Source organism: Oryzias latipes, chromosome 14, assembly GCF_002234675.1.
Source record: "Oryzias latipes chromosome 14, ASM223467v1".
NCBI lineage: Eukaryota > Metazoa > Chordata > Actinopteri > Beloniformes > Adrianichthyidae > Oryzias > Oryzias latipes.
In genome coordinates this window covers 9,008,219-9,034,660 of record NC_019872.2, presented here as the reverse complement: position 1 = coordinate 9,034,660, position 26,442 = coordinate 9,008,219, and the positions used below count along the sequence as shown (strand labels likewise).

General features: G+C 39.6%; 1 protein-coding gene across 1 annotated transcript; it reads left to right on the top strand.

Annotated features, from left to right (window-relative positions):
- Positions 1-25: 25 nt before the first annotated feature.
- LOC110016367 (von Willebrand factor A domain-containing protein 7) lies at positions 26-19,566 on the top strand. Its single transcript, XM_023962765.1, has 16 exons — positions 26-67; positions 1,832-2,025; positions 2,118-2,390; positions 6,148-6,241; positions 6,316-6,450; positions 6,756-6,942; positions 7,037-7,212; positions 7,375-7,487; positions 7,577-7,693; positions 9,264-9,476; positions 9,565-9,697; positions 9,830-9,976; positions 17,559-17,651; positions 17,742-17,956; positions 19,101-19,166; positions 19,258-19,566. Exons 2-16 carry the CDS (start codon positions 1,843-1,845, stop codon positions 19,564-19,566), a joined length of 2,454 nt encoding a protein of 817 aa, XP_023818533.1. The 5' UTR covers positions 26-67; positions 1,832-1,842.
- Positions 19,567-26,442: the final 6,876 nt, after the last annotated feature.

Sequence of the window (26,442 nt, the reverse complement as noted above, 5' to 3'; positions counted from 1 at the left end):
GAAGAATTATAAAATCAGGTGTCAGTCCAACAGAAGCCTTCCCACCAGGACAGCGGTGAAGCATCCGGTAGGCCCACAGACAATCTTCATTTATTTTATTGTTAACTTCACATCCTTTCTGTTATTGAACAGTCTATTTTCATAATAATTTATAAATCTACATGCATGCACATTAGGGATGTATCATTTTCAGATACCTTTTGGGGTATGCTGTTTGTAAGGTTGTTTTTTCTGTGATGCCTTAAACTTTTCTTACTTTCAAATTAATTCAATAAAAACTTATGTATATCAGACATAAACTCTCCACATATTTTCCCATGACATAAACAGGAATATTGTGAGCCATTTAAAAAAATTAAATTCTCCTAGCATTACAAAAAAGCTTTGACAAATTATGGTCCTTATTTTTTACAAAAACATAAGGCTTTTAGAGATAAACAAAAAGTTACCTTGATTCATTTTTCAGCAGGTATTTTACAAAACGACTGCTTTTGTACAGAACAATTACTCATTGGAAGTTGACCCCTGCGTTACATCAGAACCTGCATTAGAACGACAATCGACCTGGTCAGCTCAAGGTTATATGTATTTGCGATTGAAAGTTGCAATGTCAGAGGAAATTTGTCACAGTCTTCAATAATTCTTCCATGATTTTTGGCAGTTTGGAGGAAGAGAATTCCTCAATATCAAAAAATGTTACATTTATAGCTGGTTTATTTTCCTTAGAAGACTGACACACAGTTTAAAAGTCTGACTTGAGTTCTGCATTTCTGCAGGAGTACCTTTTGTCTCTTAATGTTAATTTTATATCCAAATTTTAACTCAGTTAACACAAAACGACATAAAAATACCCAGTCAGCGTATGCATCAGCCTAAACCACATTTACCTTCATTTCCATTTTTGATGTTTCAAATAACTTTCAATGCTTTTCTGTAATCTGTTTTTCGAACCAAAAAACAGAGTTATTTAATCATCCCTAACTTGTTTCAGTTTTAAACAAAAGTAAGAGGGATTTCCATTCAGCTACACAGGCTGTGTGAAAAGGTTTACAGGTCTTTCACATAATCTTTTATTGATCCTCCCATTATAAACATGGCAACAAAAAAGAAAAGAACATCATTCATGTTTTATGTGATCCCTTTATTTTGTAGCTTATTATTAACTTTCTGAGGTGAAGTCACGTACCACTTTACTGCCGATAAAAGTTGACTGTTTTATAGAGTTAAAAATTTGTGAAGGATTTACTATTATAGGTGAGGTGACACACATACTAAACAAATGAAACTCTTATATACCATTTCAACCAAGCATTCTTGAAAATCTGTCTTTGAAACCTGATGACTTGTTTCACCACAGAGCAACAAGACTCCTGCAAACACTGACATTAAGGAAATATGCTAATTTTGGGAAAAGGTTGATTTTCTTCAACCGTTCCCAGGCGTGCAGTAAGGAAAGAACTGTGATCTACTTTCTGAAAATAAAACCAAACAATCAGGTTGCACACGCAAACTGATCTGGAAAGAAGTTCTGAAGTTCCACCAAGTGTAAATCAAACTGTTTTGTGTATTATCCATTTGAGTCCAGTCATTGCCATCATGTGTTTGCATGACTGTAACAGGCTTTGGAGCTTCTATGAAGGTAGAAAATTGCCAAATAAGTATATGCAATTTACAGTTTTATCCTTTCAATGGGCCTCTCTTCACTAACTGAGTTGTACAAGAAAAGTGGATTAAAGAAAAACTTTTTAAAGCGGGGAAAAGAAAAAAATTGTTTGTTTTTCTTTACAAAATAATAATGTTTTCTTCTATTCTTTCTTTTTTCCCCCAACAGATTGTGCAGTCATGCTGTGGCTGGCATGGTTGTATCTCCTCTATCTACAGAGTGGAGCTCTTGGTTTTGGTGTAAACCCATTTCCTGGAGACTCTTTTAATCATCAAACAATCACCGAAAGAGCACTCCTGAATGTTACAGCTCAGGTCTGCCGAGCTCTGGCTCTGGCTGAAGGGAGGGACTTCACTTTTCCTGTAAGATTGTAAAACTGTGATGTCATCAAAAACCTTGTTTTTTTTGTCTTCAGCATGAACTATAACTAGACATATAAATATGTGTGTTCCAGGCCCAACCTTTCACTGCCAAGTCCATTGCTAAGGCATGTGACGCTCCAAAATCCTACAAATTCTTCCTTCCTAACATCTTATTCATCCAAAGCATGAATGCGGCCACAGATTTACGACGACTCCTTGATGCCCGTTACCACTGTGATGATGAGCTTTTCATAGAAGGACAGAGGCTCATCACAGATGGTTTGTTAGCAGTAAAGGCTGCAAACAAGAGGCAAAATTATTTGACAGCAAGGTTTAACCTGGGAGGGATACTCCACACCTTACAGGTATCTTTTCATAATGCTTTTTCGTGTGTATTTTCGAGTGTTAATTCAATGTTGATTTGACAAATCTCAAATAAAAAAAGGAGTGACTTTAAACTAAGTATTGTGGTAGTTTTATGTTGGTTGTTTAAAGCTAGAAGACCTAGTAAAAAAAATATAACTTAAAAAAAATGTTAAGTTCTCACCTGGTGATAAACACAACACACAAGTCCAACAAGTTAAACTTCTTAAAAAAGCAGCCTAAAATAATACATTTTTTAATTTGTTTTTGGAATTATGAGAAATTTGACAAAATCTGAAAATATGAAAATTATTGTTGTGATTTTTTTTCAAAGGAAAACACTGAAAGTTTTGTCAAATCCTGAAGTTAGTGGTAGTGTCTCCCAAATTGGAAGCTAAAATAGTAACTATATTACAGAATGAAAAAGTGAGATTACAAGAAAAAATAAGTAATATGTTGTTTGATTGATGATTAATTGATTTTTTTTTTTTTTTTTTTTTTTTTTTTTTTTTTTTTTTAACTTGTCCTGTCCAACAGCTGGGCAGACAGATGAGAGCTGAGGGCCTCTTGTGTTGGACATATTTTACTTTAACAAGAGGGGTTATTAATCTTCAGACAAACCAAAGGTATGTCTGAATAAACCCCTTTTGTAATCGAGGCCAAACTTTATTAATTTCAATCATGTTTGAAAATCTTTGGTGTTGGACCGTTTTTTTGGCAATGCAAAGAGTTATGAAAATGAGCCTAATCCTCCTTCTACATCGATGGCACTCATGTCACCAAGCACACAAAGTGACGGTGAAGCTGTGATTGAAACCTTAAGCCAGACTGATAGATCGGCACATACCTGCTGCCAGAGAGCCTGGACAGGCGTGCAGAACCATAGTGCATGCATGTAATTGTTGGGTAGATTACCGTCACAGTGCTGACAAATGTCTGAGTTGCTGAGACCCATCTTGAACATCCTCTGTCCAGTGTAGTAAATTCTGTGAAGAGTTTTGAAATGGATTACCTGCAGATTTGGACTTTTTGTCAGTTTAAAGGTGTTTAGACAAAGTTCTGACCAAAAGCTTTCATCTGTGCTGATGCTCAAATCCGCATCCCATTTTGTTGTCGGAAGTGAAATATTATTATCTAAATTACATAAAAGTTTATATATTTTGGAGAGAGTTTTATTCATTGAGAAATTGATCAGAGTGGTAACTACATCTGGTAGCTTTAAATTGTTGTCTCTGTATTTAAACTTTTTAGTAATAATTGATTTAAGTTGCTGATATTCCAAGAAGTTATTTATTCCATGTTTGTCTTGAAATTCCTGGGTAGTTATGAATCTTCTATCAATAATTACGTGCTCTAGTTGTTTTATGCCCCCTGCTTGCCAAGCTGGGAAGTGGATAATTTTTTTGTTTATGAGGATGTCTGGGTTGTTCCAGATGGGTGTCATTTTGCACGGTTGAATTGATGATTTTGATATTTTGAGAAATTCCCACCAGGCTGTTAAAGTGGCATTTATATTAATACTTTTGAAACAATCCTGTTTTTTAACTGTTTGGCTAATAAATGGAAGATCTGATAGGTTGATCTTTCCACATAACGCCTGTTCCAAGTCTAACCATGAGTTGGTTTCTGGATTATTTTTTAACCATTTTAAGATGTATTGTAATCTATTTGCAAGAAAGTATTTGTGGAAGTTAGGTAATACTAATAGTCCACAGCTTTTTGCAGATTTTAAAGTTTTTAGACTAATTCTTGCAGGTTTATTGTTCCATGAAAAGCTTGATATGGATGAGTCTAATGTTTTGAACCATTTTAATAGCGGTTGTGTGGGAATCATTGAGAAGAGATAATTAACTTTGGGTAAGATTTTCATTTTTACCGTGGCTACCTTGCCCATAAGGGGCAGAGGCAGGTTGGTCCAGCGTGTTAGATCGTCCTGTATGTTTTTCAGTATTGGGGTGTAGTTTAGCTGCACCAGTTCTGATAATTTGGGGGAAAAATAAATACCTAGATACTTTATATTGCCTGATTTAACTGGTATTGTGAGTCCTTGCTCCACATTACTGTTTAGTGGTAATAAAACAGATTTATTCCAATTAATGGAATAGTCTGATATAGAAGAGAATTCACTAATGATTGTTGCCGTTTCATTTACAGAATGTATATTACTTAAAAACAGTAATATGTCATCTGCATAGAGACTAATTTTATGATGGCTGTGTTTGGTTTTAATTCCTTTAATACTCTCATTCTGTCTTATTGCTGCAGCTAGAGGCTCGATAAATATTGCAAAAAGAGAGGGGGAGAGTGGGCAACCCTGTCTAGTTCCTCTTCCAAGAAAAAACCTGTTGGAAGTCTGTTTATTAGTTCTAACTGATGCATTGGGGTTGTGATATAATATTTTGATCCAATTGATGAATGATTCTCCAAACCCAAACTTATGGAGGGCAGCAATGAGGAACTTCCAATTTACTCTATCAAAGGCTTTTTCAGCATCCAGTGATAGTATAGTCATTTCCTGGTTTTTGATGGTGGCAAAGTCTATTATGTTAACGAGTCTGCGGACATTGTCATCCGAGTGTCTGCCTTTGATGAATCCAGTTTGATCAAAGTGAATTATGTGAGGAGTGACTTTTTGTATTCTCTTTGCTAGTGCTTTGCAGATAATTTTTACATCTGCATTAATTAAAGAAATGGGGCGATAGCTTGAAGGACTCGTGGGGTCTTTGTCTGGTTTTAGAAGAAGGATAATGTTGGCGGAGTTCATGTTAGGTGGTAGAGATTGGCTTTCATTGATAAATTTTACCGTTTTATAAAACGTTGGTGCCAGTTGTTCCCAGAATTCCTTATAAAACTCTGCAGGAAAGCCGTTGGGTCCTGGTGCTTTGCTGTTAGGCATAAGTAACAGAGCTTCATGAAGCTCAGACAACGAGAGCGGAGAGTCTAAATTTGTGATTTGATCTTCGTTTAACTTGGGCAGGTTTACATTGTTGAGAAATGAGTTGATTCTTTGTTCTGATGGATTGATCTGTGGAGTGTATAAGTTTTGATAAAAGTCTTTAAACGCATTATTAATTTTTACCGGGTCATGGGTGACATTCCCTGTTTGGTCCATAATAGAAGTGATTGTTGATTTTACTTTATTAATTTTAAGCTGATTAGCTAGAAATTTGCCAGATTTATTTGAGTTTTCATATCTTTCCAGTCGAAGCCTTTGTATCTGGAATTGTGTTTGTTTATTGATGATGTCATTTAACTGCAGCTTTAAATTTTTCAGATCGCCCAGTATGTGTTCCTGTGCAGAAGCAGCCTCCAGGATTTTGATTTTATTTTCTAATTCTAATAAATCTGCTTTCTCTTTGCGTTTTTTATGCGTTGGATAAGAGATGATTTTCCCTCTCATGACTGCTTTTGCTGTTTCCCAAAAATACTTGGTGATATTTCAGAAGTATTGTTGAATTCTAAGAAGGTTGCCCACTCTTTTTTAAAGAATTCAATAAATTCCTGGTCTTTTAACAGAGATGTATTAAACCTCCAGGTTGAACCCGAGGGTGTGGGTACTTCCCTCGAAATAGTAACAGAAACTGGTGCATGGTCACTGATAATAATTGGATGAATGTTGGAACTTTTAATTTCTTTCAAAAGGGAGTTACTGACTAATAAATAATTAAATGATTAATTGATTTTAATAGTAACAGTCAGTTGCACGAAATGTAATCTTCACATTTTTGTCCACTTCCCCCTTTACCTCTACACCTGCAGGATTTCTACAGTCACAGCAACTGGGTTGAATTAGGAAACAAATTTCCAAACATAAATATGATCAGAAAGAACGCCAACATTGGAAATATTGCAGGTAAAACCACAAATTAGACCATCTTTACATTTATTAGTCAAAAAAGAGGCCTAGAATTTCATGTTTCTCTGCAGCCAAAACCATTGCAACCTGTCGTAGCTGTAATGGGGACGACTGCAGCAAGAACATTTTGGAGGATATAATAGCAGGAAATTTTTTGACATCTGGATACTTTGTTGTTTGGCCTTGGTCTGGGAACAAACCGAAAGGTAAAAAAAAAAAAAAATCTACTGAATCCAGCATTTTTATTCACACACTTATTCTGATTCACAAAAATGTGTTAAAGAATATTGTTTTTATTGTTTTTTTGGTTTATGTCCCTTGTGTTGAGGTGGTGAAAGTAGTTACATCAGTTCGCTTTAGCTTTACATTTCTTTTATTTTTTGTGTAAATATATAAGTTAAGTAACCATTTGTTCGCTTGCTGTGATATGTACAGTAGTTGTGCTTTTACTTGGGAAGCTGAGAATTCTACAGTTTTAATTTGATTTTGGTTTTGTTTCCATGGTTATCAGGAAAGTGCAGCCATGGGGGTTTCTTTGATGCAACAAGTTCAGTTGAGCCTAAAGGTGGGATCAACAAAGATTCTTACACCTCCAGCCATGGACATCTTCACAGGGAAGCAGCAGAGCTGGCAATATCTGCAACCAGTCAGCTTCTGGAGGACATTCGAGGAGCTACTGGGGACAGAGAATTCCTTCAGTATTAAAATCCTTTGGCATTCTTGAGTTATGTACTGCCCAGAGCAGAACTGAACTATTAAATCATTTCCAACCTCCATTTTTTAAACCCCTAGGTTGATGGGAATCTCAAAGGGATCAAGTAAGGCTCTGTGTTTTGTGGTGGACACAACTGGAAGTATGGGTGACGACATTGCAGCAGTACGGAATGTCACTTCAACTATAATTGATAGTAAGGTTGGAACAGAGGATGAGCCTTCACTCTACATTCTTGTACCTTTCAACGATCCAGGTGTGTTCCTAGAACTGCAATTCAAAATCCTCTGCAACATATCACATGTTCTGCATTATTTTTTTTAAATGAACCAACAACATAAGCCCCTTTTCAAAAAAGAAAATAAAATTAAGAAAAAACAAAAACTATAATGTGTCTTTTCTCTTGTATGGCTGACAGATTTCGGGCCTTTGATGAAGACTACAGACGCCGAGGTTTTCAAAGGTTATATCAATTCCTTAAGAGCATACGAAGGTGGAGATACTCCAGAAATGAGTCTTTCAGGACTTCAGGTTTTATGCTGTGTTAAATTCTACTTTAGTTTTTATTGTTTAACTTTTAATATTCTAGAAGTTACAACTTCTGTTTGACTTTTTTTCAGCTGGCTCTAACTGGCTCTCCTCCTAATTCTGAGATCTTCCTCTTCACTGATGCCCCTGCCAAAGATGAATATCTGAAGAACACCGTGATTGCACTGATAGAGCAGAGCAAGACAGTTGTGAGTACTTCCATACACCAAGATGCTGTTAAGAGATCTTTGATACAGTATTTTTGAAATGCAATCAATCCAATTTACCCTGGAAAATGAAACAAATACAATGCTATTATGTTTAATTAAACAAATATCAATAAAGACAGGAAGAATAGAGATGGCACTTCCATTTTTCTCTTCAAAATAAAAGTGACACATCCACACCTGTCAAACACAACAATTTGTTTGACCTAAAACTTCCGTATACTAACAACACTCACTCAGTATCCACTGTTAACTAATTTTGTTTTACTTGAGAAAAAGTTTGGAGACAAAAAGTTTTAAAAGAATATTAAAGATTATAAGGTCTATATTATTTTGTCAAACTAATTTAGAAACATTCAAAGGGATCAGTGTTTTGTTGTAAACTTAGATGTCAAGCATTGCTAGGGAGCTGAAGCATTGATTCATTTGAGGGCTTGATCCTGAACAAGATGGAATGTTGGTCAGAACACAGGAAAGGTTAAGGCTGGATCCCGTTTTGAGGTTATTCCAGCTTTATTTGGCAGCTGATTTTGAACATTGCTTTAGTATTAGGTCACTGACTTAATATCCAAGTATTAGCGTCAGGAACTGAAGAACGAACTGATTGGTTAACACTTTAACGCTTCTTCAAGGACAAACTCAGCCGAAATGAGAACCAGAACTAAATGCGCAGATCACAGCACAGTACAATGTCACATCCTATAATTCCCTGAAGACATGGTGGACTTTTGTAACAAGCATCATACCTCAATGCTGAGAATCACCTTAAAAGTAACATTTTTCTGAAAGGACTCTGGAAAAGAAACAGAAGTGACTTTGATTAAAGGACCACCCAATTATTGATAAGGTTTGTGGTTAGGTATCATGTGCTTTTTTTGAGATGAGATGAGAAATGAGAACCAGAACTAATCTGACTAATCAAAATGTGCAGATCACAGCCCAGCACAATGTCATATCCCATAAATCCCTGAAGACAGGGTGGACCTTTGTAACAAGCATCATACCTCAATGCTGAGAGTCACCGTAACCCTTGTACTATCCTAGGCACTTTAACGTTGGTTTTTGGGTCATCTAGACCCACTAGACAGTGTTCTGAACCTTTTTTCTTCAATGATTGGTCGTCTTTACTGGTGTCCATGGATTACATCAAATCTTTCCACCTTTATCCACCTTTGTCATGGTAGGGAGAACACATCAATGTAAGGGTGGGGTCATCTAAGATAGCACAAGGGTTAAAAGTAAAAATTTTCTGAAAGGACTCTGGAAAAGAAACAGAAGTGACTTGAATAAGTACCACGCAATTTTTGATAAGGTTTGTGGTTAGGTACCATGTGTTTTCGTTAATGTGACTTTAAAAGTTACATGTTTTGTCTATTTATATATTTAAAAGTCTGTCATTGTCAGCATCATATAAACGTATAAGTATCTTTAGATAAAAATCCTAGATGGTAATCTTTTAACAATTCAAACTCAGCATCTCTGGTTTTTAAGTTTTTAATTTTGTAAAAAGGTTTTATTGTGCAGCTTCATCATGTCCTTATCAATGATACAGGTGAACTTCATGATAACCAACATACTAGGGTTCCGCCGTCGCAGAGAAGCTAATGAAAACCAACAGCAACAGCAGAACCAGCGGATGGTGAGGTCAGACTCTCAGCTGTACAGAGATCTGGCTCAGGCTTCAGGAGGACAAGCTATTCAAGTTTCCAAAAATCAGCTGCTGCAGGCTACCAGCATAATCACAGAGTCCACAAGCTCTTCTCTGGTATTAATACATGCCCTCAATATTTGAAGCAGCTAATTCTATTGTGCAGGAAATTTTCGGTTATCCTTTTCTTTAATTTGTATCTCAGGTGACCCTTCTGCAAGCAAGCAGGAATTTGGGGAGAGCGGAAAATTACACTTTCCATGTGGATGAGACATTAACTAATCTGATCATTTACATCACTGGAAGTTCTGTTGACTACACGCTTGTCAATCCTTCAGGTGAATATGCTGATCAATTAAAATTACATACATTGATTTAATTACGCTCCAAAATATGGCATAAAAAACAACTAGGAGATACAAAAACAACAGAAAACCTTGCATTAACCATAATCTATTTTAATTGTTTAGGTGAGCTTCATAATAGCACCTTCACAGGGCAGTCAATCATCACAGCTGAGTTGGTGGGAAACTTACGGACTCTGCGGTTGCCGGCCCAAGTTGGATTGTGGGAATTGAGACTAACGTCAACAAATCCCTATACCCTGAGGGTTGTAGGTGAGACACCTAACAATGCTGAAATCAAACATCAATTTTCTGCTTAGAGAGGATTTTATTTGAGTGTCTGGTGAAACCAAATGCCAAAGAAGTCACTCAGAAGTTGGTATTTTTGATTGAAATATGTAATGAATATGTATAGCTTTAAATGTTTTTGTTAAAACAAAGAGGTTTGAGAGTTCTCACAGCCATACAGGTCATACTATTCATTCAGCTTTAAAAAAACACTTTTCTCTTTATATTTTTTTATGACAAAAATACAAAATCAGGTCTTCAGAGCCTTCACATGCTTGCAGGTTTTCTTTTTCTCTATAAGATCAGTACGGCTGAGCGTCATCAGCATGATAATGGAAGTGTTTACTGTTATGCATAATAATGCAAACCACTTTAATCAAAGCAAGCAAGCAGACAAAATAAAAAAAAACTGTAATCAACCACGAAGCCCTTTAGATATGGAGTCTCAAATTGTTCATCATTACAAAAAAAAGTATGACCTCGTGCAGTCCCACTATCAACCAATAAATCTCTCATAAATATATAAAACAAAAAATATATAAAACAGGCAGTGCTTTATTTTTCTTATATCACAGGTCTGTGGTTGAATAAGGTTATTTTCTTGAAACTGAATTGCTCTTATACTTTTGTAGCCCCATTGTGGTAGCAGGGAGTTAGGATTAAGGAAGTATTAAAATATGCTGATAATTATATCAGAGGGTTGGTTGTTACCTTTTGTAACAACTGTTTTTTCTTTTTCAGTTTTGTTGTGTTTTTGTCATTTTTGTTGTTATTATTTTTTCTGTGCTACTTCTCCTGTAAAGTTTATTAATATCAGAGTATTGGGGCCAGAATCATTTCACTCAAACATAGGATATACTGGGTCCTAATGCCCCACCGGCTCCTGGAGGAGCCTTATGGTTTGTTAGTTGGAATGTGAAGGGATTGAATTCTCCAATTAAAAGAAAGAAGGTCATCAGTCATTTAAAACAGCTAAACACAAAGATTGCATTCTTGCAGGAAACTCATCTGAAAGCAGCTGATCACTTGAAGATGCGATTTGGGTGGGTTGGGCAACTTTATCACTCATCATTCAACAGTAAAACCAGAGGTGTGGCTGTTCTTGTCCATAAATCAGTTCCATTTTCTGTTACTGAGGTAATATCAGACCCCAATGGCCGTTACATTATAGTTTCAGGCAGAATTTGTGGTAAGAGTCTCACATTAGTGAATGTCTACGGTCCAAACTTTGACAGTGAGGAATTTTTTAAGAAACTTTTCCTTTCCATTCCTAATTTAAACAACAGCCAGCTTGTAATGGGAGGTGATTTTAACTGTTGCCTTAACCCAGTGCTTCTCAATTATTTTTTGCCAGGCCCCCCCTAGGAAAAGAAAATGTTTCGCGCCCCCCCTGACCCCCCCCCCCCCCCATAACCCCCCCCCACACACACACACACACACAGACACACTCGCGCGGTGACAATACATCAGGTCAGTATCTATAAAATTTGTATACCTAAAATTGTATCTTTTAACACTAACAAAAGAAAAAAGCAAAATAAATCCACTTTCAACAAATATTAACTTTATTTAGCCACAGAAACCCTGTTCTAGTCTAAAACAGAAAAGAAGCTGAAAGTACCTGAAATAAAAAAAATCTGTCATTCCTTATTTAAACTAGAAACATTTTGACCAACTGAACCATTTGATGCTGAAAAAAATAATTCAATCAATAAATAATATTAAATCTAAATTGATCTGAAACATTAACACAGCAGCACCAATATATTTAACGTTTTTAGTCTGAAGAAATAGGTAAAAACGTGCTGATTTTTTTTTTCTAAATGACGGATTGTTTATTTCTGATCTCATAAAAGTGCAGCTGTTTTCCTGCATTACCTGCTGTCTTTATGTCTGTCTGACACTAACTAAACCACAGGCAGACAAAGAAAACATGGATGGAAAATAAAGACACGTCATCAAAATGTCTACAATAGTTCATAAAGAATGACATTGTTAGCATGAGCTTAGGAATCTAAGGGCAGCGGTGATCTTGGGCAACAGGCAGCGGTAGCAGTGGTCCGCGTGCCCCGATTCCCCTGGCAGACAGGGCCCACACCACCCCTCCCCTTTCGTTCTCACTCGCGCAGCCGCGGACAGACAGAACAGACAATAGGAACCGAATAGTGGACCAGATTATTTTCCAAGCACTGAGCCGCTGTCACCGCTGCCCCCACGTTAAATTTGCGCACCGGACAAACCTGTGCCTAAAACCGCCACCACCGCGCGCCCCCCCTGGCATCGCTTCGTGCCCCCCCCTGGGGGCGCGCCCCACTATTTGAGAAGCACTGCCTTAACCCAACACTGGATCGTTCCTCATCTAAGGCCTATTCTGTGTCCAAATCCTCTAAAGCCATACAACTGTTCATGTCACAATACGGTGTCACAGATGTCTGGCGTCATTTTAATCCAAATGTTAAGCATTTCTCCTTTTTCTCGCCGGTGCACAGTTCTTTCTCTAGAATAGATTTTTTCCTCATTGATAATAATTTGCTCTCTGCTGTCAATTACTGCGAATACACCCCCATAGTAATATCAGACCATTCACCTGTTACGCTTGATATTTCCCCCCCAGGCAACTCTTTGTCACGGTCTTCATGGCGCTTTAACCCACTGCTTCTCAAAGACACAGACTTTGTTCAGTTTATTAGTGAACGTATAGACCTTTATATATATTTTTATTTTTTATTTTTTTTTTTTTTTCTCTTTTTTTAACTTGTTCTGTCCAACAGCTGAGCAAACAGATTAGAGCTGAAGGCTTTTTGTGTTGGACAGGTTTTACTATCACAAAAAGAGGTTATATAGCTTCAAGAAACTAGAGTGTAGATTTGTATAAACCCCTTTTTGTCGTATTATTTTTTATTTATTTGTTACATTTAGTGTGTGTGGGGAGGGAGAGGGGAAGAATGTGAGGGGAGGGTGGAAGAGAGTAAAAGGAAGAAAGGTGAAAAGGTGGGGGATACAAGCACTGATTTGACTAAGTTATTAATTTAAGCTGTAACAATTATACCAGATCTGCTGGAAAGACGAATGTTACATCAAAGGTGAAAATCTGACACTAAGATGAGCGAAAAAAAAAAAAACTGTCCATCAATACACTGTAGGTAAGGAGGAGGGATGAAGCAGACAGGGAGCAGTGTGGCAGTGTGCACGTGCACGTGGGGGTGGAGATACATGCATGCTGCCGACGTGAACCGTGTGTTCATAAAGGGAGCCAGATCCTACCCAGCCAGACCAGCCAGACCAGGAGAGGGGAGGAGAGCCCCCCAGGCCAGAAGCCCCCCCAGCATCCGGACCCAGGCAGCCCGGGAGGGGAGGAGGAGGGGACCGCCCACCCCACCAGCCAGGCACAGAGAGGGCCCCCCTACAGGGGCCCCCCCAATGTCCAGAGGCACAAGCGAACCCAGTGTCGGGCCCCCAGGCCACAAGACAGGAGCGCTTAGCCGTACCAGGCGGCAGCCATGGGGGCCACCGGGCGCCGGACACCGAGACAAAGGCCAGGGACGAAGCCAGGGCCCCCGGAACCCATGAGCCGGCCACCACCCGACCGGCGCCCCGTCCCCGCAAGCCAGCCCAGGCACGCGACCCTAGCAACCCAGGGATCGCCACGCACCCACAGCCACAGCCACCCCCCTAAAACCCTACGCAGACCTTTATATTTTTACTAACAATACACCAGATGCATCTACAATTTCAATTTGGGAAGCATGTAAAGCATTTCTGAGAGGGGAAATAATATCATACAGTGCCTATAAAAATAAGATAGCCTCACAAAAGAGCCGTGATCTTTATTCTGTCATATCGGAACTGCAAAATAAATGTGCAGAATCCCCCAGTGCTGATCTATCTAAGGAATGCAGAATTTGACTCTATAGCCACCGACGAGGCAGTCCAATTAATACTCAGGACCCGTTATAGCTATTATGAGTTCGGAGATAAGCCTAATAAAATACTCTCACACCAGATTAGACAGTCAACAGCAGCTCAAAATATTACCGAACTCTCTACCTCTGATGGACTCATACTTAATCCTCAAACTATCAATGACACATTTAGGGATTTTTATTCTGCTCTATACACTTCTGAATGTTTTCCTGATGAAAAACGTTATGAAGATTTCTTTTCACATCTTAATATTCCGACAGTTGAAGCAGATGTAGTTGCTCAATTGGATAAGCCTTTCACTGCTGAAGAACTAAAGAATGCTGTCATGTCTATGCAGAGTGGGAAAAGCCCCAGACCGGATGGGTTCCCATCTGAATTTTTTAAGGTTTTTATGGATAAATTATCCCCTCTAATGCTAAACATGTTACAGACTTCAGCTGATATTGGTGCTTTACCGGCAACTTTGCGACAGGCCACAATCTCGCTTATCCTAAAGAAGGATAAAGATCCCAGATGCTGCAGCAGTTATAGGCCTATATCTCTGCTGTGTGCGGATGTTAAAATTTTAGCAAAACTGCTAGCAAAACGCTTAGAGCCGATAATGCCCACATTAATCAGTCCTGACCAAACTGGCTTTATTAAAACCAGACATTCATATCACAACATTAGGCGGCTTATGAATATTTTATACTGCACCTCTTCAACTGTCACCCCTGAAATGGTCATCTCTATGGATGCTGAAAAGGCTTTTGATCGGGTTGAGTGGTCTTACTTGTTTTATACTCTAAGACGCTTTGGCTTTGGCTCTAAATTCCTGTCATAGATCAAATTACTGTACACATCGCCTATGGCACGTGTTCGCACTAATAACGACTACTCAGAATACTTCCCCTTGGGCCGTGGAACTAGACAGGGCTGTCCTCTTTCTCCTCTTTTATTTGCGCTAGCCATTGAACCACTTGCGGCGGCCATTAGAACTAGCTCTATGTGTGGTATCTTGAGGGGCGGTGTAGATCATAAAGTAGCCTTATATGCAGATGACCTTTTATTATTTATTTCAGATCCAACTGTCTCCATGCCACCGGTTTTAGCTCTGCTGAGGGAGTTTGGTCAGATCTCTGGCTACAAATTAAACCTAAATAAATGTGAACTTTTTCCCATCAATCCGGAGGCCATGGCCTACCCCCCTTCAGACTTACCTTTTAAAATCTCTCCATCTGTCATTAGGTATCTAGGCGTTCAAGTGACTAAGGAATTTTCTGATCTTTTCAAAACCAACTTTATCCCATTACTGGATCAAATTAATTGTGACTTACAGCGCTGGTCTATGCTGCCATTATCCCTTGCAGGCAGAATAAGCTGCATTAAAATGAATGTGCTGCCTAAATTTCTTTATTTTTTTCAATGCCTACCAGTATTTATCCCAAATCAATTCTTCAGGTCCCTTGACAACTCTATTGCCCAATTTCTATGGGGAAAAAAGCCTCCAAGGATGAGAAAAACCATATTACAGAAAAGCAAAGATAATGGTGGCCTCTCTTTACCAAACTTTTTATTTTATTATTGGGCTGCAAATATCCGAACAATATTATTTTGGTGTCATAGTCACATTGTTAAGCCAGTCTGGTCACTAATAGAGGAATCATCTTGTACTTTTGCCTCTGCTACTTTATTCTCTCTTCTGTGTCTGCCTGTTAAATTTTCTCTCACATCTTATACCGATAACATCATAGTTAAGCATTGTTTAAAGATATGGACTCAACTTAAACAGCACCTTGGAATTCAAAAAATCTCTCTCATGTCCTTACTCCATCTTAACCCTTTGTTTCCTCCATCATCTACAGATAAGACTTTTGCCCTGTGGAGAAGTCGTGGCTTAGTTTCAGTAAAAGACTTTTACATAGATGGAACTTTAGCTCCGTTTGAGTTACTAGCTAAAAACTTTAATCTGCCCAACACTCATTTCTTTAGGTATCTGCAGGCTCGTCATTTTATCTGTCGTCATTTCCCTGACCTTCCAGTACCCCAACAGCCACTATGATTGACACTCTCATGGGGATCAACCCCTCTCTGAAGGGTACAATATCAAAAATTTATAACCTTTTACTATCCACCCTTGCTTCGTCATCTGACCATCTACGTGCGACTTGGTCAGAAGAGCTTCATGTAGACATAAATGATGATCAGTGGAGATCTGTGCTAGGGCGAATTTACTCCTCATCAATATGCGCCCGGCACTTTATCATTCAATGTAAGGTGGTTCATAGAGCTCATTGGTCTAGAAGCAGACTTGCCAGAGTTTTTCCTGGCACTGATCCTAACTGTGTAAAATGTAATCTAGGCCCTGCAAATCTTACTCATATGTTTTTGACATGCCCGTCGCTTTCTGACTTCTGGGACTCTGTATTTGATTCTTTATCCTCTGTCTGTAACGTCAAAGTACACCGTTCCCCAATGACAGCCCTTTTTGGTATACTTCCGGACAATCACTCTCTCCCTCCTTGGTTAGAGGACCTTATTGCCTTTCTGACATTACTTGCCCGTCGGACTATCTTGATGCACTGGAAAGACCTTCGCCCACCCACTCACTCAAAGTGGATAAAAGACTCTCTTTCTTTTATTAAGCTGGAAAAAATCAGACATTGTTTAAATGGTACTACATGTAGATTCTCTGAAATTTGGTCACCTTTCTTGGAGCATGTGATGTCCTTGACCTTGGAAACGACCCAGTGAACTTTTGGGTACATTAATAGTTGTGAGTTGTGCAGTGTCTCTGCTGTTTCCAGATTGGTAGCACAGCATATTGTTTTATTGTTTGTAAGATTTTGTTTATTCATTTGTGTGCTTTTTTTTTTTTTTTTTTTCTTTGTAATTGTGGTTTTGAATTGTTTGTTTGTTTGTTTGTGTTTTCTTATTTTGAAAAATTTATAAATAAATCACACATAAAAAAAATATATATATATAAAATGATCATGAAATTGGAAGAACCTTCACACAAATTTTAAATGAGCCATTATATTATTAAGTACTATTGATTTTGCTTTAAGAACCTATTAATTATTTTAAAACAGCATTTTGATCATGTTGAATATTATTAAAATGCTATGGCTTATTTTTTTAAACTCAGATTTCAGAATCAATCTTTTCCAAAGTAGCTTTGTTTTTATTTCACATTGCTGTTTTTAAGAAATTCTTATTTATTTCATGATGAAAGGAGACTCTTTTGTGATTGGCTACTCCTTTACTCAGACATAAGCAGCAGCACCCTAACTACATCGAACGATCAAAGTTGCTTCAGTGAACCTGATGGTGCAATGCACACCCCTCATCACTAGGTGGTAGTATGCATCTCAACACATCCACAGTGTTGAGGCGCGAAATGTAATATATGTACTTAAGATATTGGCTCATTTTTATTTTTTTTTAATCTATATGCAGATTTTTCCCAAATTCATGATGATTTTATATATTTATGAGATATTTTATTGTTGACTGTGTGATTGCACAAGGTCATATTTTTTTTTTTAATTATGAACAATTTGGGACTCCATATTTAGGTGACTAACCCCTGTTTTCTTATTCTGAAGCTGTAAATTACATTTTTCCCTGCTTTGCTTTCTTCTTTTACTTGTGTTATTTACAGGTCAGAGTCCTATTGATTTCATTTTTAGATTCATTAAGCAATCTGAGGGCCCCTTAGAAGGATTTGACCTCGTGGAAAATCGTCCCACCACAGGTAAAATAAATCTCTTTTTTTTTTTTACTTTGTTTTAGCCAGTTTCTGAGCTTTGGCATTTATTTTGACCTGATTTTCTTTCCTTTAAAGGCAGTAACACTAGTTTGCAGGTTGTTCTACTTGAGGCTGACATCTCCACTGTGACAGAAGTCACTTTGGTTGAATCCTCAGGGTCAGGGAAGGTTAATGGTCTTGTGGAGGCTCAGGGGGGAGGACAATACTTAGTCCATTTTGACAAGATACCATCAGTTGAGTTTGTGGTATTAGTGAGGGGGCAGAGCACCAACAGTACAGCCTCTAGAGCAGGGGTCGGGAACCTATGGCTCGCGAGCCATATATGGCTCTTTTGATTGTCACATGTGGCTCGCAGACAAATCTTTAATTATACTTTTTTTTATCATTAGACCAGTCCTTCTCGGGCGCAATGCGGTGCCAGAGGCGCGCAGTAGTAGCGGTGCTTAGAGAGAAAAATCTGCGCCAGCGCTATAAGTTTACAATTATCTATTATTTCACAGAGTTTGTACCAACTGGAAACCTGTGAATTGCCGTGCCTAAAAGTGCGCGCTCCCGTCTCTGAGAAAGAGCGCGCAGTTGCGGGGACGGGATGTGTGAGGAAGAAAGCAGGGGGGGTGGGGCTGAGGTGTTGTGGGGACAGGCAGCAGGTGAATCGCGCAGGGATTATAAAAACGTAAAACCCGCTGCCCGTCACTCACTGCGGCGTGTGAGTGTGTGTTTGGCTCCCCGTCTGCATGTGAGCAGTCTTTGTCACATCTACAGAACATTCAGACCTACGATCACGTTAAAGTCTCAACGTCTGCATGAAGCAGAAACTCACCACGTATCAACCAGACTAGACCATCAGCAAAACTACCACGAGAAATACTCATCATTTATTAGCAACAGAATAACAATGTTATTAAAAAGAATCCACAGACTTATTGTACTTTAAAAATGTTGAAATTAAATCAAATGCACACATTCACTTGTATATTTAGTTTTAAACATATTGTCGCGGACTGAGTTGGATGGCTGTTGGGCCGCGTTAAAAGTTCTGGAGTTCATTGACCGCATCAAACAGAGATCTGATTGGCTCTCAGTTCTGTCGCTCAGCCTGTTGTTAGGTAATTTGGACCAATGGGGTTCAGCTATGGGCCGAATAAGGGAAATGGGAGGGCTGCAGCGGGAGCAGGTGAATATAAAGTTGGTAGAAGCGCTCTCTCTCGTCTCGTGTCGACAGGAGAGATTCAGGAGTTGCTGAATTAATTTTACGGCGTTTGTTGTGGTATACAGTAACCAGAATAAAGAACCTTAAAAGAGGTTAAGTCTCCGTGCCTCAGTGTGGGAAAGGGACGCTACATTATTGTATGGCTCTTTCGAAATTACATTTAAAAATATGTGGCGTTTATGGCTCTCTTGGCCAAAAAGGTTCCCGACCCCTGCTCTAGAGCATCCTCAATGACATTCCAGAGGCAGTCTTCAACCAGCCTCAGAGCTTCTTCTGTATCTGTTACTTTGGTAAGAAAAAAACGCTATCAAAACCATTTAACTCGAAGGAAAATTGTTTATTTGTCTTTTTAAAATGTTTTTTTTATTTGTTTGTTTTCAGTCTGATACAGGAAGTGTCTTAGAGCCTGGAACTCCACTCCTCATTCCCTTTTCTGTGACGACCACAGGCGAAGGAGGAAACTTTGTCATCAAAGCTACCAATGACCAAGGTTTTGATTTAACCTACCCATCCAGTTTAACTCTGGAAAATGGAGGTAGTGCCAATGGAACAGCAAGTATCACAGCACCTCTGGCCTCCCAGGCTGGTACTGGTGTCACACTGACCATAGAAGCTGAAGCTCCAGGAGGTGCAGACGCCAACTATGATGTGCTGCGTCTCACTGTTCTTCCAAAGGTCCATTTGAGATAGAAAACTGCATTGCTATACATTATATAGACGCTGCTTTAAAAGATAAAGGGATTACTCATCCTATACCTGAACGAATGAAATATTCTTTTGAAATGCTTTATTCTATATGTAGTTGCATGTACTGACAACACAACCACACAAAAATGATTAATGGAACTGTTTTAGCTTATGAAGATGTAGAATCATACTCAAAATTAAAGTGGAAAAACACATTACAAGCTGACTAACTGGGATGTAATGGCTCGAAACAAGTCAAAATGAGGCTAAGTAGTGTGTTTGGCCTCTACACGCCCGCATAACTTCCATGTAACACCTGGTTTTGTTTCTAAAGAGGTGGTGGATGGTCTTCTGGGGATCTCCACTTAGACCAAAGCTTCCCCCAACTCCTGGACAGACTGAGGTGCAATATGGTGTTGGTGGACAGACCGAGACATGATGACCCAGATGTGCTAATTGGATTTAGGTCTGGTGAACGGACGGGCCATTCCATTATATCACATTTATATTTATATTATAAACTGCTGACACACTCTGGCCACATGAGGTTTAGCATTGTCTTGCATTAGGAGGAAACCAGGGCCAATCGTACCAGTATACGGTTTTACAAGAGGTCTGATAATCTCATCTCGGTATCTAATGGCCGTCAGATTACCTTTGGAAAGCATATGAAGAGCTGTTCGGCCTTCCAAAGAAATGCCACTCTAAACCATCACTGACCCACTGCCAAACCGGTCATGTTGGACGATGTTGCAGGCAGGAGAATGTTCTCCAGACTCTGTCACGTTTGTCTCTCGTGTTCTGGATGAACTTGCTTTCATTTGTGAAGAACACAAGGCACCAGTGGCAAATTTATCAATCTTAGTGTTCTCTAGCAAATGCCAAACGTCTTGCACAACGTTGGGCTGTAAGCACAATTCCCACCTGTAGATGTCGGGCCCTCGTACCACCCTTATGGAGTCTATTTCAAACAGTTTGAAAAAAACACGTGTATATTTGTGGCCTACTGGAGGTCATTTTGCAGGGCTCAGGCAGTGCTCTTCCTGTGTCTTCTTGCACAAAGAAGGAGGTAGTGGTCTTGATGCAGGGTTGTTGCCCTCCTATGGCCTCCTTATTTCCTGATGTACTGGCCTGTCTCTTGATAGCTCCTCCATGCTCTGGACTCTACGCTAACAGACACAGCAAAGCTTCTTGCTACAGCTTGCATTGATGTGCCGTCTTGGATGAATTGCTCTACCTGGGCCACTTGTGTGGGTTGTAGACGTTGTCTCATGGTAATACAGGAGTGACATCACTGTCAGCATTCAAAAGTCACCAAAACATAAGCCAGAAAACATAGACAGAGAAGTTGTCTGTGGTCACCACTTGCAGAACCACTCCTTTATTGGAGGTATATTGCTTGTATAGATAGGTATATTGCCTTTCATTTCCACTTACTCTCTATTCAAAAAGTACAAAAACATGTGAAACTGATTGTCACTCAGTATTGTTTTCCATTTAGACAATTTGATTGTTACTTAAGGTAACATTAAGTCGTTCAGGGTGTTCCCTTTATTTTTTAAAACAGTTTTTACTTTTTTTATTTATTTTTTAATTTGTGGTAATCTTTCCATTTTCTTCCACCTTCAGGTGACAGATTTTTCTCCTCCAGTTTGCCAGTTGCTTAGTCTCCAGTCCAACTGCAGTGACAGCTGCAACCAGTCTACATGGGAGCTCTCTGTCCAAGTGACCGATGGAGAAAATGGAACTGGGATCGATAGCATCAGTCTCAGAGAAGGCGACGGCATCTTAAACTTTAATATGACAACAGCCAACGTGACGCTGGTATCCTACAACGCATCCTGCTGCTCGCCTAACGTGCAGCTGGTGGTTGTAGATCGAGTGGGTAATGTGGAAGTCTGCAGTTACTCTGTTGCCCCAAATGTAAGCACAACATTCAGTCCAACAATCAAGCCAAGTTCATCAACAACAGCTTCATCATCTATAGCTGTCCAGCCCTCTCTTCTTTGCCTCAGCATCATGATTTTGGGGCTTATGTTCGGCTGTAAGATGCATTGAGATTAATTTCTATATTTTCAGAAGCTTTTGATGTTGTAGCAGATCACCCACAGGACATTAGGAATCAGTTAGCCCTCAGATTAAGGTGGTATGATTTTCATCAAACTGCAGCTAAGGAATTTGGCATATAGTCACTGCAAATTTGTATTCAACTGAGAATGAAATAATTAGTAAGGCTTAAAACCACTATAATAAAATATTTTTAACCAATGATCATCTGCATCTGGCATATGGTTTATGGTATTTCTGAAAATAAACTTTGAATGTGTTGCCACTTTTTCTCTCTTTAGGTTTTGCAGTAGGGGGACATCAAGTTTGTGTAAAAAATATAAATGAAATGAGAAAGAAAAAGGGGCGGCTTTAAAGGTATCAAATTACATTCTGCTATATAAAGTGATACAAATCCTCGAACACCCCCGCCCCTAAATAAATAAAACAGTTTTAATATGTAGATTTTTTTTTCATGAACCCAAAAATGGCCCCACCAGAGCAGCTTGAAAATGGAAACACATCAACCACTCTACAAACTCTATATTACTGATTACTTTGAGCCATAAATTAGGAACAGAAAATTGTGCAGATTATTTAGATATAAAAATGACATCCAAGGAATCTGGATTTGATGGGTTTAGTTCCTGTGGAGCACAAGTTGCAGCATAGATGATGTCACAATTTAAAAAAATATGCACAGTTGTTTGTAATCAGGTTTAACCCTTGTGCCATCCTAGGCACGTTAACATTAGGAGTTGGGTCATCTAGACCAGTGTTTTTCAACCAGTGTGCCGCGGCACACTAGTGTGCCGTGGGAGATGGTCAAGTGTGCCGTGGAAAATTGCCCTCATTAACTGATCTAAAAACATTAACCATCTCCAGGAAATCAGCTCTTTGTTCATCCAAACAGGTCCTGATAAAACACTGAGTAGTTAGGAATATAAACGATCATAAAATACTTTTTTCGTTGTGTTTATTTGATTCTATTAAAGACATTTTGATAAGAATGACGGTAACGCGAAATAGCTGCAGCTATAACTGTGTAAGGAAAAGTCCCGCAGCTTTTACTGTCTCCACGACTCCACCAATCATTCTTGAAGGCTTAATCACATGTCATCAGTCTGACCAATCAGAAGTGGTCAAAGTCTCCACTTCCTTGTTCCAATTTAGCTCATAACTCAGTCAGTTCCGACAAAAACACCAGCTAAAGCTCGTCTTTAGCGGTGTAGCTTTCCACAGAATCCGGTGTCAGACCGTGGAACAAGTGAACAAAACCATGAAGCTCAGAGACGCGAGTCTTTCTGCCGTTTTCTCGCAGTTTTCACACTACATCTCCCATGATGCATTGGCTTAAAGGGACAGCGTCTTGAAAACACAACGAACATACAGTTTGTATGTAACTTAACTTTTATTACATCTTTTAGAAAAACATCTGCAACTTCCTGCTTTTTCTGCCACAATTATCACAAAAATGCACGTCAGATTGCCGGGGGGGGGGGGGGGGGGGCTGTAGATCAAAACAGACTATGAGTTTCTGCTTTTTTTTTTTTTTTTTTTGGGATGCTGGTGTGCCGCGGGATTTTTGTCAAGGTTAAAGTGTGCCGTGGCTCAAAAAAGGTTGTAAAACACTGATCTAGACCCACTAGACAGTGCGCTAAACGTTTTTTCTTCAATGATTTGTGAACCTCACTGGTGTCCATGGATTACATGAAATCTTTCCACCTTTATCCACCTTTGTCATAATAGGGAGAACACGTCAATGCAAGGGTGGGGTCATCAAAGATAGCACAAGGGTTAAAGAAATCCGTGCAATCCGTGCATATGAAAATAATCTTGTTTTACTTTTGGCTTTACGCTTCAGGGATCGCCACAGCGAATCAGCTTCCATCATCTAACCCTGTCTTCTTCATCCTGTACTCTAACACCAGCTAACCTTCATGTCTTTGTTCACTGCATCCATAAACCTCCTATTTGGTCTTCCTCTAGACCTCTTGCCTGGCACCACCAGACTCCAGCATCTATCTACCAATATATTCACTGTCTCTCCTAAGGACATGTCCAAACCATCTCAGTCTGGTGTCTCTGACCTCATCTCCAAACCTCTGACATGTGCTGTCCCTGTGATGTCCTCATTCCTGATCCCATCCTGGTCACTCCCAAACAGAACCTCAGCATCTACATTTCTGCTACCTCCAGCTCTGCTTCCCATGATTTTCTACGTGCCATTGTCTCTAGGCCAAACAAAATGGCAGGTTTCACTATAGGTTTGGACACATTTCCTTTCAATGGAGCTAAAAGTATTCTATCACACATCACATCTGACATTTTTCTCCTCCCATTCCAGTCTGCCTGCATTCACTTCTTCACTTCTTTTCTCACTCTCCATTACTCTGGATTTTTGACCCAATATACTTAAAATCCTCCACCTTCTTTGTCTCTTCTCCCTGTAATCCTCTTCTTCCTTCTGGTTCCCTCTCATTCACACACATCTACTCTGTCGTGCTGTGGCTAACCTTCATTCCTCTCTTTTCCAGGGCAAACCTCCACCATTAGCTTCTCCTCCACCTGTTTGCTGCTCTCACTGCAAATCAGAATATCATCTGCAAACATCATAGTCCATGATGATTCCTGTTTAATCTCATCTGTCAGCCTGTCCATCACCATTGCAAACAGGAAGGGGCTCAAACCTTATCCCTGATGCAATCCCATCTCCACCTTGAACTTTTCTGTCACCCCGACACCACAACTTACCACTGTCTTACAGCCCTCATGCATGTCCTGCACTGCTCTAACATACTTCTATCAATCCAGACCTCCTTATACAATACCACATTTCCTCTCAGGGCACCCTGTCATAAGCTTTCTCCAGATCTACAAAGACAAAGTGTAGCTCTCTTTGACCTTCTCTGTACTTCTCCATCAACATCCTCAAAGCAAATGTGGCATCTGCAGTACTCTTTCTTGGCATGAAACCATACTGCTGCTCACAAATGTTCACTTCTGCTCTTATTCTATCTTCAACTTCTCTTTCCCATAACTTCATTGTCAGCTCTGTAGTTGTCACAACTCTGCATATCTTCCTTATTCTTAAAAATGGGCACCATCACACTTCTCCTCTGTTCCTCAACATCCTCTTGAACAGCCCAGTCAAAAACTCCACTGCCATCTCTCCTACACTCTTCTATACCTCCACGGGTATATCCTCAGGACCAAATGCCTTTCCAGTCTTCATCCTCTTCAACTCTGCTAAACCTGGTATTGTCAGTGGTTTTTACTCTTGTTGTTCCAAAATCCTGTTTACTTCATCAGTCTGGTTATTCCTATTTCGCATGTTTCTTAAACTAAAATACATCATATTAGCATTTCCAAAATGGCTTAAGGCAAACTGATTTGATCTATACAAAACCTTGAAGCAGCATAAATCAACAAGTTGCTGGATGTTTATGATCATTACGGTCAGGTTTAGAAGTAATACAAATCTAGAGGGGGCTGGGCCTTTCCACACACATTTCAAATGTTATAAATATACCTGTTGGCTCCAAAAATCTTCACATACAAACATGTCAACTTGTACACAGTACAACTAATTTTCCCACACGCATACTTATGCCTTCAGACCAACACAAATGAAACATTTCATTCAGGAACACAAACTATTGGTGCAAAGGGGAGACAGCACCTGTGCTTGAGTGAGTGTTTATGTTCTTCTAAAGTAGTTGATGGAATGTAAAAAGAAGGAGGGAGAGTCATCCCCCCAACACCCACACGGTAGCAGATAAAGTACAACCACCTGCTGGACAATTACATCCGCCACCCAGGCCAGGGCGAGCGGGGTGCCGGGGAGGAGCGCTTCATGCCCCGTGAAGTCTGGACCCTGCACGGTCCGGGCTCGGGTGCCGGGGGACCGAGCGAACTGTGTCTCTGAGCAGAGCAGCTCAATTAATGACTTTGTGTTTGAGGGGAGGGAGGATGCTTTGTTACGTGTGCGTTTTGTTGTTTTGTTATGTGTGGGAGAATTCGGACTGCGATCCGTCCCGCCACTCTGGGTTAGCGGCTGCTGGACTCAGGAGAACCGTGTGTCTGAGCAGAGCTCAGACCGTCAGCTCACACAGCGGCTTTGGGGCGGTGTGTGAGCTTTTCAAAGCAGAATGTCGCTCAGTCCTTAGAAACTGTTCAAACAATCACGTGGATTTGTGTTTCCAGATGAGCGAACAGGCGCTTCATAATATTCATGACATTAGTAAAAGCACGTTTGGAAGATCGTTTGGTATATTACTGAGCTGCTGCATAAATGTATATAGCAAGGTTTTTTTTACTGTGGAACTCATTTCCTTTTCCAGTATTTTCAACACTACTGCGCATGCCCAAATGATTTATTCCGACTGAAAGTGTGACCCATGTGAACGTTTGTTCTAATCGTAAAAAGGTTTTCCCTTCCCGTGTGCACGCTTGAATATTTATCTGACCATTGATCCGATCAAGATATTTTGCCCATGCAACCGCGGCTAGTGATGTCCAAGCACCCCCTCTGCCAAGGGTCCTACATATCTAAAGTGAAATTAAAACCGAGAGGGTGGGGGGCCCATATCCATGCAGCAACCATGGGAGGAGACCACTGCCAAGTAGCCCCCCCTCACCCTAATAAGTGTATTACATACACTTATATGAGGAAGAAGGTAATTCGGGGACAGCTGGTAGACTGTCCCCCGAAAGACATTGTAACCCTTGTGGTATCCTAGGCACTTTAACATTGGGAGTTGGGTCATCTAGACCCACTAGACAGTTCGCTAAACGTTTTTTCTTCAATGATTTGTGATCTTTACTGGTGTC